Genomic DNA, 12,991 nt, shown 5'->3' with positions numbered 1-12,991 from the left:
CTAATGGTTATATTTATAACTGTCTGATGTAAGAGTTTTCTCCACGGAGCTTTGATGACACAGTCAGTTAGATTACCACTTCAGCATCCTGACATTATTACAGGGCTCCTGCAGCAATGCAGTGACTCATCTCACCCTTTGAGAAGATCACAGTCATTTCAACATCAGGAATCTCTGATGATGATATAGAGGAACATGCTTTCATAATCACAGTGAATAATTCACTGGTTTTATTTCTCTTTTCCTCATTATTATTAACTTTTTCTGTAATCATTTGAATCTTACTGTTTAGCTTGCCATTTTGAAAAGGAAATAACATCCGATTAGAAAAATACAAGCCTTTCATCTCAGTACAAATTGCCAAGATGAAAGATAAATGGAATATTATGTAAGGCACACCAAAAAGACACACTGTAGATACAACACTACTAAAATGTTAAAACTGAGGATACCGTCAACAACAACAGAATAAACAGCAGGAGCTTTTATTTGGAATTTTAATACTGTAAGTCATATCAAAAGTTATATGAGAACTTGCAATAGTAAAATTACTATTATAACAGCATTTTTTACCTGTTTGAAAATTTTCTTCCAGATGATGGATTAATGTATACAATTAACTTTCTTCGGCTATTAACAAAGGATTTTGGTGTATTGTGCTCATACAGTATGTTGTGGTTTGAAGAAAAGTTTCATATCTGCTGACTGGAGAACTTTAGAGACCTCTTGCAGATCTGCTCAGTTGAAACTCTAGCTAGGGTTAGGGTTAGTATTCCCACACTAATTAGAAAGCTCTAACGCTCTGCACTGGAATTTGTGGCCCCACTGAATTTTAGGACAAGTGATATTGTGATCCTATTTTGAAGTTTTTATTTCAGAGACTTTTGGCCACCTGTTTTGCATATCTTTCATTAGTTGCATCCCAAAACTGCATCAGATCAAAAGTTGGAAGAAAACTTGTTCTATTGAGTAAACTCTCTTAATTTTGTCATTTAATTAGCAAATAGAAGTATAACTGCAGTAAACATTTAATGGTTCTTGCAACCCTTACCCTACCCTGGCCTAAAACGCACGCTCATTCCAATACCATTATAACAGCATTTTTCACCTTTTTGAAAATTTTTAGTAAAGGTGATGGATGAATGAATAAAATTAACTTCCTTCAGCTATTAACGAAGGATTGTGGTGTTTTGTGTCCATATGTTGTGGCTTGAAGAAAATTTTCAAATCTGCTGACTGGAAAACTCCAGAGACCTTTTGCAGATCTGCTCAGTTGAAACTCTAGCTAGGGCTAGGGTTAGCATTCCCACACTAATTAGAAAGCTCTTATGCTCTGCACTGGAATCTGTGGCCCCACTGAAGTTCAGGACAAGTGATATTGTGATCCTATCTTAAAGTTGCTGACTGTTTTGTATATTGCAACTTTCAGTCATCCCAATGCTACTGTACCAGTGCCTTCTTCATTTCTAGATACACAATTTAATGACAGGTGATTTACTTGAAATGCATATAAAAAATAAATTGTCAAAACCTATATGAACCAAACAAATTACAGTGTTTGTATTATTAATATTTAAGTTGGGTTCAGCTTATGTACTGTAACTTTTGGTGAGATATAAAAGCAATAAGTGTCCTTTCTCACTCTAGAATAATACATAGGCATATAAAAGATGAACTGATGATATTTTAAATTGTTTAAGAACAAAACTGTGAAAAGCAACTTGAAAACTTGAAAAACTTATACATTAAGAGAGATGTTCTGAGGTTAATCTTACTACAGGCGGTGATGTATGTACTAACAATCTCTGAATTTCCAGAAACAAAATCGGAGGGAAATAAGCATGTTATATATCTTCAAATTTATCTTGACCATAACATTCAGGTAAAAAAATGTTTAAAAGTTCACACAAAAAGATTCATGCGAAAATGAGTTATGTGGTTTCCAGTTTTCTGATGTTCCCCTCCTTTCTATAACCCTATGCATATTCTTCCCACTGTTAGTAGAACCTAAACCTCCAACATGAACCCAGAAATTATGCAGTGTTAAGCTGCAGAAAATCACACACTGCATGTTCACGTGGATGTGGTGACAGTGTTTTCTCATATCAACTGGGTGCCTTGTGTCATATGAAGACACTATCCAATCAGAGACAATTGAAAAGAGGTTGGCCAAACTCCATATACTAGACACCTCCGGGAAACAAACAGAACCATCCCTAGCTTGATGTTTCCCAGCATCCCATTGCACTAACCTTGCCCCCATCAGCGTTGTACTCCTTCTCGTCCCCGTCCAGCAGGCGTGCTAGGCCAAAATCCGTGATCTTGATGTAATTGGGTGATTTAACCAGCACATTCCTGGCTGCCAAGTCTCTGTGGACCAGCCTTCTCTCCTCCAGGTACATCATCCCCTGTTAAACACAAGCATAGCTCCTGTCACACATGGAGACACATGTAAACCTTTATAATAATACATCTTCAGTGAGATGTTTCTCTTGAAAGCTTGCTTACTGAGCACAACATCATAAAACGTTAACACTTTCTTCCCTAATAAGATAAATATTGTATTTTACATTCTTAATTTCTTTTTGGAACTCAATGTACTCTAAATGATGAGGAAATATGAAAATGTCTGTAGTCTGAGTGATTGCATTCCACTTTCTCAAGGCAGTGTTTTCCTTATCCTTGAGTAATACTGTTCTTCTTTGAAGAGGCACTCTTCTTGTGTATGTAGCTGAAGTTTATCACAGGTCAATGTCACCTTATGGTGAAGCAGAACTACAGCAAGTAAAAAAACTCAAACTCAGGTTAACCTGTATTTATGTTGCTCTCACATCACACTTTTAACATCTGTGATGACACATTTGTATTTTCACAGAATGTTTGTCCTTTTCAAGAAGTAAGAAGAGTGACATAAAAACACAGTCTAAACGTTTTTTTTTTGCAGTTTTAAAACATCAATCATTATGGAGTAGACAACATTCACAATGGGGAAGGAAATATGTTCTGGAATAGGTAACAGTGTTTAAACTTACAGAATGACCGGCAAGCTGTTAAACCTCATATGGGATTAAAAAGATGGTATTAGGTAATGTCCGTGTTGAGACTTAAAAAACTTTGAATAGCACTCTCACAAGCTGCATTGCTTCACTCCAATGACATTGAAAAGGAGTGATTTTGTACTTGGCAGATGAAGAATGGATTGGATTTTAATTTAATAAACTGTTCTCACACTTAATGTCCAATTAACAGCTCATCCATATAATTATCCTTAACCTCTTGTATGAGCACTGAGAGGATTTAAAAAGCAACAGATGCTTTTGGTTCTGTGATGCAGATGTTTTAAAAAACAAAATCGTAAGTCTTAATATGAGGTGAAAAGATTGCAATTGGTTTCTTGAATGGTAGTCTCCATTAAACACCCAGTAACTTCTACCTACTGTACTGTATATCTCCACTACACACTCCCAACTACTTCTTGCCCCACATTTAAAACAGAACACAGACGCACATTTACAGTAAACACAACATTTTTTTTTACTTGTTTATGTCCAGCCAATTACAGCACATTTACAAATCATGCTGCTCCCACCCATGCAGTTCCAGCCAATGAGAGCTTCACTGGCTGATATTTCAGTCTGAAGGAGGAGGGGATCTGTAACACCAAAAACACAAAGAGCTCCCTCAACCACCCACCTTCCCCTAATCAGGATACTACAGTTAAAGATAAAAAATGTGTGTGCATTTTGATTGTCTGTTGCTTCCTGTCTTCTTTATTCAGATGCCTTGTACTGTACTGTGTCATGTGATGGCAGTGGCATGTGGGATTCTGGATTCAGGTGTGTCTGTTTTGTTTGTACAGTCTCCATGACTGTCATCACAAGCTCTACTAAGCCTTTGTTTCACTTTTAATGCCTGTAATTATATACAGAAGAAAATATTTTAATAATTACGTTAAAATACAAACTTGATTTGCTAAGGCTTCAAATATATTTGTTGTTTCAGGAGCTACTCAAGATCAAACATTGTGACCCACTTTCAATTGAGAGCTGAAATGCACTGCCTGGTATAACAACACCTAAGTGATCAAACCAGAGGCATTGATTTTCTAGACGCAGTGAACAATACATGTCATTGATTTAGAGGCTACTGAGAAAAACACCTGTTTCACTCGGTAACATTTCTTTTGTTAAAAAAAACAATCTTTGCTATTTTCTTGTTAAGAATCATTATACTGTATATCCCTGAAGTTCTGTGGATGCAATTTGAAACTGCAGGCAATTACACCATAAGAATGCACTAAAAACATAGGAAACACTAATATAAAAGAAAAACAGAACAAGTAACAAACAGAAAATGGTGCTGACTGTCTATTTGGTTGTGAAGAGCCATTATAATTACCTGTAATAATTTTCCTTTTGTTTAGAATAACCTTCCCTTTATCTTTTTTACCTAACAATTATAGTGCTCCTACATTCATATTTTCCTATATTCTTGTTGCATTATTATATTTTCTGTGGGATTTCCTATATTTTTACTGCACCTTGTCTCTCTCATTGTTATTGAAATTTGCATTTACTGTAGCTACAGTATGCTGTCTTAGTTGTTAGACTGTTTTGTCCATTTTCCAATGATTGTCTCTTATGTGTTCCATTCCATTGTTTGAAATAATGACTCAATGTGATGAAATCCATGTGTGTGTCATACAGTATACAGTATAGTGGTGTGATTGGCAGACGTGGATCACATGACCTGGGGTTTATAAACTAACCTGTGCCTCAGGCAAGACACAGAAGACAAAAACAACAGCAGGAGGCAAGACTATAGCCAGAGGGCATCCACTGTGGGCCTTCTGGGAGACCTTGTGAAAATTTCTACAGGGAAAAGGGTAATATCACCTCCTACAGGCATCCAGATGCTAAATGTTATTATTTAACATCTTCTGTGCAATATTAATTTTCCTAAGGTCTGCAGTCATTTAAAGAAAGTCTTAATCATTCTGGTTTCATCCTCTGTCCTCTTTGTCTGATCTAGGCAAGACAAATTGATGGCAGCAAAAACTATCCTTTTTGAGTTACATTTTAATTTGTATCACCCCCGCCCAAATTTACATCTCTTACATCATTCTTTGGAGTGAATGACTGATTGTACCATAAACCTCCCATCAGTGTTTTAGATTTAGGCTAATTTTTTTCTGATTCAGCGCACACAGTATATCTTTCTGCTGCACACCTAATAATGGAAAGCAAACGTTCAATAACCTGTACCAGTCATCAATTTTTTATGAATACAAATGGCCACAAAGTGAGAGGCCCAGTTTCAGAAACTAGTTCCAATTTATCACACAAGCAAAAATAGTGGATGGCTAGGAAATTGGGGGGAAAAAAAAACCTCTTCTGCTTTAAGAGAGAGCCGTGTTGAAAGAAACGTACACTCCCAGGAACAAAAGAAAACCTCTCTTTAATTATTCTGCCTTGAGCCTCTATGGAGGACTAGGGTGTTCTGTTGCTAGGCAATTTCAAAAAGCAAATGCCAGTTTCTGGTCAGACCTCACGGCTGCCACTTTGGAAAGAGAGAAAGACAGTGTGCTACAGCAGGTGTACAGTAGGTGTGTGTCTTTCTCCCTTAATAAGCCTTCTTCTTGTGAATACATTTAAATGTTTTTTAAAAAAATTCGCCCAAATCAAACAAGTAAAATACAATCAAGGAAAGAAAACAGGCCTCTCATCCCAAAACATTCCGTTTGTCCATCCCAGATCATCTCCAGTAATCCCTCCATCATTGAGAAACTAAAATAAAATAAGACTGCTACTGTACAATAGTACAGTATGTGTCCCCCACAGGTACAATGGACCTGAGCAGCTGAGAGCTCTATCTGGGATAATACAAATCCTGCCACCAAAATTGTCACCTAATTATTGAATGATCTCTTCAGAACTTTTAACAATTTGTAGTAACTGTTCAATCATTAACTATTGTCTTCAAACTGTACCTTGGCAGGGAAAATTTTTCACAAAGAATAAATGTGCATATGTAGGATCCAGCCTACAGTATATACAATGCAGGCTCAATGTCAGTAAAGCTGAAATTAAAAACCTGATGTTTGTTCTTATGTCTTTCTTAAAGTCATGAAAAGGGCTAATTCCTAGGACCACAGAACAAGTTTCTCTTCGTCCCCTTTGGAGCACACTGTGTTTTTCTGGTTCATAGCTAGAAGGGAAACAAATACATAATAATGGGCTGAAGAAGTGGTGTTATGCAATTGCATTTTTCTTGGTCTGCTTTGAGGGTTGTCTGAAACATACGGTTACTGTGTACCTCATTACAGCAAAAATGCTGAGCCCCTTTCTTGTACAGATTCCATTTCAGGACTAAACAGGCACCCAGATGAAGAGAATGGACATGACTGTAAAAGAGCAAGTTTTCTATGTACACCTGTGTACTGAACAGTGTGTGTTTTTAAGCAAGTAAACGTTTGGAAGGAGTTTTCTTAGAATACAGAAACATGTGACTACATGGGATGATGCTGGACAAAGGAATTCAATAGCACCATTTCTAAACAATCCAATCACAAAAAAACAAACTTCAGTTGACCTCTATCATCCAGGCTGCAGGATTACTCTACAAGATCTATCCGTCTCCACTAACATACCACAAACAGACTTACATTTACCCGTTCAGACTCCCCAAGGCTTTGTCTCTCTGCCTCTGAAGGAGTAAACCTTAGTACAACATATTTATGCCACTGAGAACCATAAATGTTGCACAATCCTTCACAAAGAGCAAGACTGAAACCCGTTAAACGGTTGAACAATTGAATAGCTCAACAACTTCATCAGTGCTATCTCTGGAGACCAAACAACACTGTACCAGCTGCAGTACACAGCTTGTTTCAGCAAGTAAAATATCAATAGGAAATGGAAATTAGGATGACTCGTTTCTCCTTACTAAGCTGTTTTGAAATATTACTTTAAAAACATGCTACATTATAAGTCAGAGTCAATAGACGCATTGAACTATATTAAGACTTTATTATAATTAAACTAACTACACCATCCATGTAAGGATATCTGCCATACAATAAAGCACTGTGTACTATGTACAGATGATCAAAATTAATTATGAGGTTATTAAACATATTAAATAAAATAAGATGTATTTAGCATGTCTGGTTAGTCACATTAACTTTGATTCTCTTCATAAGGCAATTGAACATCTCTGTAAAATTTGTATTTTCCTATAGTATGTCAACATCTGGTATCATTTTCTCTGAGGCAGAATGAACTGAATTCTAAACTGTGGCAAAAGCCTTCAAATTCATATGTACTGTAGTTCTGCTTTAGTGCTTCATAACCAGTCTGCATGTATGCTGAGAAAAATTTCAGCCAGTACAAATATTGGAAACATGCCATTTGGAAATTGCCCATGACATTCACTCTTTCAAAAAAAGGCTGTTATTTTCTACATCATTTGTCATGTAATTTACAACAAAATCACAATCTTATCAGGAATTGCTCCCAGGCCAACTACAAAGCATGTTGCCTATCACCCTTCAGAACATTTCATTGCTGAGTCCCAAAGTGCTACACTGTTCCTTGGACACAGCCCTAGGTACTCCAGTTCACTGCCACTCTAGCTATGCTTGTCCAACACAGCACTCCACATTCATTCAATTGTGACTGTCCTGAGTAGAAGAGGAATGTACATTTGACTAGACAGAGTTGAGAAATAATGTCAGACACAGCACCGACCATAGGAAGAACTCAACATAGCTTGTAGCGACATGTCCTTCTTAGGCTTATAATCTAGTAAACATTAGCCTTTTTTCCTCCTGAGCAGCAAAGGAGACTAGAAATGTACATACAAGAACAACCTTGAAAGGCCACCACGTACTGTACGTGCTGACCATGAGAACTAACAACCCTTCTCACCTGGTAGACACACCTGCTTGGACTCATTCTATAAACCCAAGCCCAAAGGTCAAACAGTTCCTGTCTCGTTTGACTCCATGTTTGCACACACAGTTCTCAATCCCTCTGTCAGTTAATCGGGAACACAGCATTGAAGAAGAAGAAAAAAAAGTGGGACAATGCAAATCACAAACTTGCATCACAGTATTTTTCTTTCTATTTAAATACCAACCTGGAAGGGTCATGAGTGCAAAATCACTGCCCAGCCCCATATTTATATGTTCTTTGTGATTTATGACTTCATGTTAATTAGCTAATTAGCTAGTAAACTGCAATTAATTGGCATTTTGCAAAGTGGATGTTGATTCCAAATGACCTCCAAAAAATGAATGGACTGTACTTTTGCATGTGTGTGACTGTGCTTTGTGGCTTTATGTTTAGGGATCTGCCATTCAGAGTGTATGAGCATGCTTACATAACCATATATGTGTTTGCAATGCAAGCAAGCAGATGTGCCGTTTATACAGTACAGAATGTTGGTGCCACTGGAGATGTATGTGTCTGACTTTTGGGATGATGTATGGAGACTCATATAGGTGTTTGTATAAGTTTGCGGGCATATGTGGGTGTCCAAGACAAAGAAAAGAATTTCGCTATGCCTGGAATAAACCCTAATTCTTGTACTTGAATACAAAAAGTACATAGTAATTTTCTCAATTTTCAAGACAATTAAGCAGAGAGAAAATTGATGGCTTGCAAATGCATGCATGTTAATTAAGGAAAACAATGAGGTGAATTTAAAATGGAAATATTGTGTAGAATGCAATCCATTTTTAGAATTTGGTGCTACCACACCTGTAGAAGTACATTAGACTACATGCTGGGGCAGTCAACAAATGAAGACCCCACTTTATTGTATATTTAAGTATATAACAAAAATCTGGAAGATCAAACAACTGCAACAAAAGAACCAGCTTGTCTGCTTTTTTAGTCCAGTCCAATCACAGGCATGCGATAGAGGGAGGTATAGTAGTTTAATTCCTCTGATGAAAATTAAGATGATGTCTGCACTGCTAACTGCAAACCCCTTTGATTAAGGTAAAGGATTTGCACAGGGTATTCCATTTAGACAGAGACAGGGGTTATTGTACTGGCATTGAAGTGTCTCTGTGACACTATTATAATATATACTGACAAAAGCTGAATCAACCAAAATTGTGTTAAAAACACATTTTTGTCCAAAACCATTTCACCACTGCTGGCAAATGTGACAACAAATCAATAGTACAGAAGATTTACAGAATAAGAAATAAAGGACCATTTATCATTTGCCTGTCATTTAAGGTCTGTTTTCTAAATCTGCACTTTGGATTTGGACTCGTATTGGTCTGGATACTGTATATATTGTACAATATCATAAATGCAAATACAAAAAACAGCTGGGTATTTTTTACTTAGGAGACTAAAGCAATATTAATTATTATTATTATTATTATTATTAATATTATTATTATTATTAATTGGGGGAACGTTTATGGCAGTGTTTTTCACATTAAACAGCTTGTAAAATTTCTTTTGAAAAACCAAGTGAAAAATAGCAGTTTGTTATATTAGAAAAAAAGCTAAAGGGCAAAAGCTGCCTAGATCAGGCATACAGAACACATTTCAGATAAATCTGGGGAAAGGGGTGCAGAGGAATCTTTTCAAGCTCCTGAGTCTTTTCAACCTCAAAAACTTTTCACACAAATAACACTACTAATAACAAGCAGGTTGTTTTAATGTCTCCTAACCCATCAACAGTGTTTACAATACATGCCAGCTGTATTTATACTGTATATAGATGTAGTTACTGAAGTTATACATGTATTCAGTGATCTATCCCACATATGACACAGAGGAGCAGTAAAGCAGGAGTGTACTGTATATAAAGGTCCACTGTTACTCACACGGCCAAATGAATGCTAAATACTTTAATTCTTGCAGTAGCTTTACGTGGCCTCCTGCCAATACAATTACAATAGAAAGGACAAGGCTGCAAGTACACACTCTTGAAAGTGTATTTAAAATAGATTACTTCTGGCTCTTAGGCAGAGGATCAATAGAGATGTTGATTACAATAAGCCTTGAGACACTCGTGCAATGCAATATTTATCCTTTGTGTCTACTTAAAAGCAATCAGAAATCAATGAAATATATAGTCCATTAATACGGTCAATTTTACAGCGATAAGACAAGACACAAATATTGGTAGCTTAACTAGAAGCAAAGCACCAAAAATATTTTTTTTTACGTATTAGTGATAACCACGAAGGAAGAGAGAATGTGAACTGCTGGCAGGGGAAATAACTGCACTACAATGGCAAGGCTGTGGCAATATTGTAAAAGCAAGCACACTACAATGGGATTATCTCCTTACCAATTTCAATCTGCTGCTGGCAGTACTGCTAGACTATAATTAAAGCAAATGACACTGGCAAGCAGTCTTTCACTATTTATTCTTCCTTTCTCCCTCTGCACAAGACAACAGAGGTGCCACAACAGCACTGGCCCTATGTTAGCACAACAGCCTTTTCTGCTATTTGCAAAGACTGGTGGCAGGAATATTGTACAGGTACTACTTAACATAGCTGGGTTACAATGCGCAGGACGGGGTTCAGCACTCCCCAGTGGACAGTTCATCCAATAGATGGTTCTATTGGAACATTTATTACGATACTTGTGTTTTATCTAAATTAATCATTCTAATGTTATTGGCAATAATTATACATTTGACTGACAGCTAAATACAGCCCATTAAACAAGTAATAGATCAGGTTAAGTGACAGAAATTGTCTCTTCGTTGGAGCATACAGTAAGGACTCTCTCCGCTTCCCATCGCCAGTAGGGGGGGTAGTAATCCCTAAATTTGTTGTTACATTTCAGTCAGTCAGTACGGTCCTCTTACACTCCCCCTCCCCCTACTTGCCAGGTGTTTGGGGCACCACAGCGAGTCAGAGCACTGGTTACATCCTCATCATTATCTGAAGATAACATCTGTCAATCAATTGAATTGGACATTCAGACTGTGTTCAAGAGGAAGTCGGAAAGGCTTTTTAAAAACTTGGTGCCATGTGATGAGTTTAATAATATTTCACAGCAGCCTTAATAAGAAAATAAAGCACGATTCCCTTTCTCCAAACATTTTTGTCTCATTCGACTAAGCAATTGCCCAAGGAGGCTAAAAAGTTATAACTTAACAGCTATGAATCCTTTTCAACAAAGCTAGCTTATTAGATCTACAGTAAATCCACAAAAGTGATTTAAGTGAAAGTGCGTTTAAGTGAAAGAAAGCTAAAACTTTTTACTTTCCTACAACCCCATGAGAAATCCTGTGCAGTTCACATCCTGAATTAAGAATCCTGAGAATTAAGCATAAAACCTCAGTCACGGTATACCGTAACATGCCTCTTCTTAGTAATTACAACACCACACATTAGTTGATTCAAAATTTTGAGCAAAATGCCATTTGTCAGCATTATCACTGATTGGGTCTTCTTGTAACACACCAGAATAGCTTTCAGGACCTGATCATTTTGGCAACAATTTCTTTATTTGACAAAACAAAACAAATTCTGCCATTAAATTCTGCTGTAAATCTGCTTGTCAATAAAACCACTGTTTCAACTATTATAACAGATTTCCTCAGTATTAACTAGAGTGATCACATTCAATACCAATGTGGTATCTTAAGGTACTGAATGATAACTAGTTTGCCAATGTAGACATCTAAAGCGTCCCTACTCTTACGTTCTTCATGTGGGGCAGCTCCCAAAGTCTGAAAGGTTCATGTGTTATTGTGTTATTGTTTAAACTCAATCTTGCCTCATCTCAGTGAGGCTGTTGTTGGCTTTGCCTTATGTTTAAGGCTCCAAGGTGAACCAGTGATGTGTTTCAATGTAGCCTTAGAAACAGTAATGATGTTTTCAGATGTGGGGTCTAGAGTACCCCCCTCCCTAAGTACTAAAATCAATCTTTTCTTTTTCTTGGTGGAATATTTATTCTAGGTGGAATAACCTGGAATCTGTTTAGATGCTCCCCACCAACCAATTCCCATTTTGTTTTGTCTGCTTTTTATTTTCAAATCACAGAACGAAACTCAGAGTGGTACAACCTGATGGCAGCACAACACACACTTAAGAGGAACATACTGTAGAGATCTAAAGGTTCCTGTTCATTTAGTTTATTAAAAAAAACAAGCTCGCAATACAGGAATAACAATACAGTGAATAACAGGACGAAACCCTCATACCCCACATGGGAAGGGAGTTTAGGTTGGATTAGCTCTTTTTCGTTTAGCCATTCATATTATTCAGTACCTGCTCTGTGCATTAATAGGGGTTACAGCTCTAGGTCCCTTTCTGGATGTTCCAGTTGGAGGTGGAGACTCCCTCTGTGGCCTATTAGAACAATTTCTAACCACAAATCCCAGTGACCGGCAAAAAAAAAAAGGTTGTCTTCACCAAAAGACAAGGGGCTAATTAAAATTGAAGCAGTGCATCTGGAAGTGGGAGCCGATTGAAGAGCTCTGCGTAGGCCAACAAGCAGACGTCTGTGGTGAACAGGGGGTAGGAAGGGCAGAGGAGGTTATAGGGAGATCCTCGATGATAAAACTGGGATAAACATTTCATGGCATGATTCAACCAATTTAAAATTTCTCTGCTGAGTTTCTCGCATTTATTCAGTATCCTGCCTGGTAGCTTTAAAACGCTGAACCACGATCCTAGGGAAGAAATAATCAGTGTCTAAGGGCAACAGCACTGGCACTTACAGAACAAAATCCACAGTTTCCAGATGATCATACTCTGCGTGACAGCAGTTAGAACATGTCCACTCAAATTTAAGCTTTTAAAAAGCTTTTGAAAGGTTTTTACTTCAAAACATGTTTTTTGTCACTCTGCAAAATGGAATTCACTTTCAATTCAGAGGTGGGGTGTGAGATTAGCAAGGAATTAAAAAAAAAGTTCCAAGCAGAAAGAGGTACAGTATGTGGTATGATCATACCTACTGCTGCCCTAAATCCTAAATGAGAAATAACAAATCCCTGA

The 12,991-nt window shown here is 37.2% G+C and overlaps 1 protein-coding gene across 1 annotated transcript in view; it reads right to left on the bottom strand.

Moving 5' to 3' along the window:
• LOC102686973 (receptor tyrosine-protein kinase erbB-4) overlaps positions 1–12,991 on the bottom strand; it is a 369,352-nt gene that overhangs the window by 20,589 nt on the left and 335,772 nt on the right. Inside the window, exon 21 of the mRNA XM_015358522.2 lies at positions 2,253–2,408. Coding sequence (XP_015214008.2) covers positions 2,253–2,408 — 156 coding nt within the window. The remainder of the gene's footprint in view (positions 1–2,252; positions 2,409–12,991) is intronic.

This window comes from Lepisosteus oculatus, chromosome 12 (genome assembly GCF_040954835.1).
Source record: "Lepisosteus oculatus isolate fLepOcu1 chromosome 12, fLepOcu1.hap2, whole genome shotgun sequence".
NCBI classification, from domain to species: Eukaryota; Metazoa; Chordata; class Actinopteri; order Semionotiformes; family Lepisosteidae; genus Lepisosteus; species Lepisosteus oculatus.
Note: the sequence above shows the minus strand (reverse complement) of the source record. Positions and strands in the feature narration are given on the sequence as shown.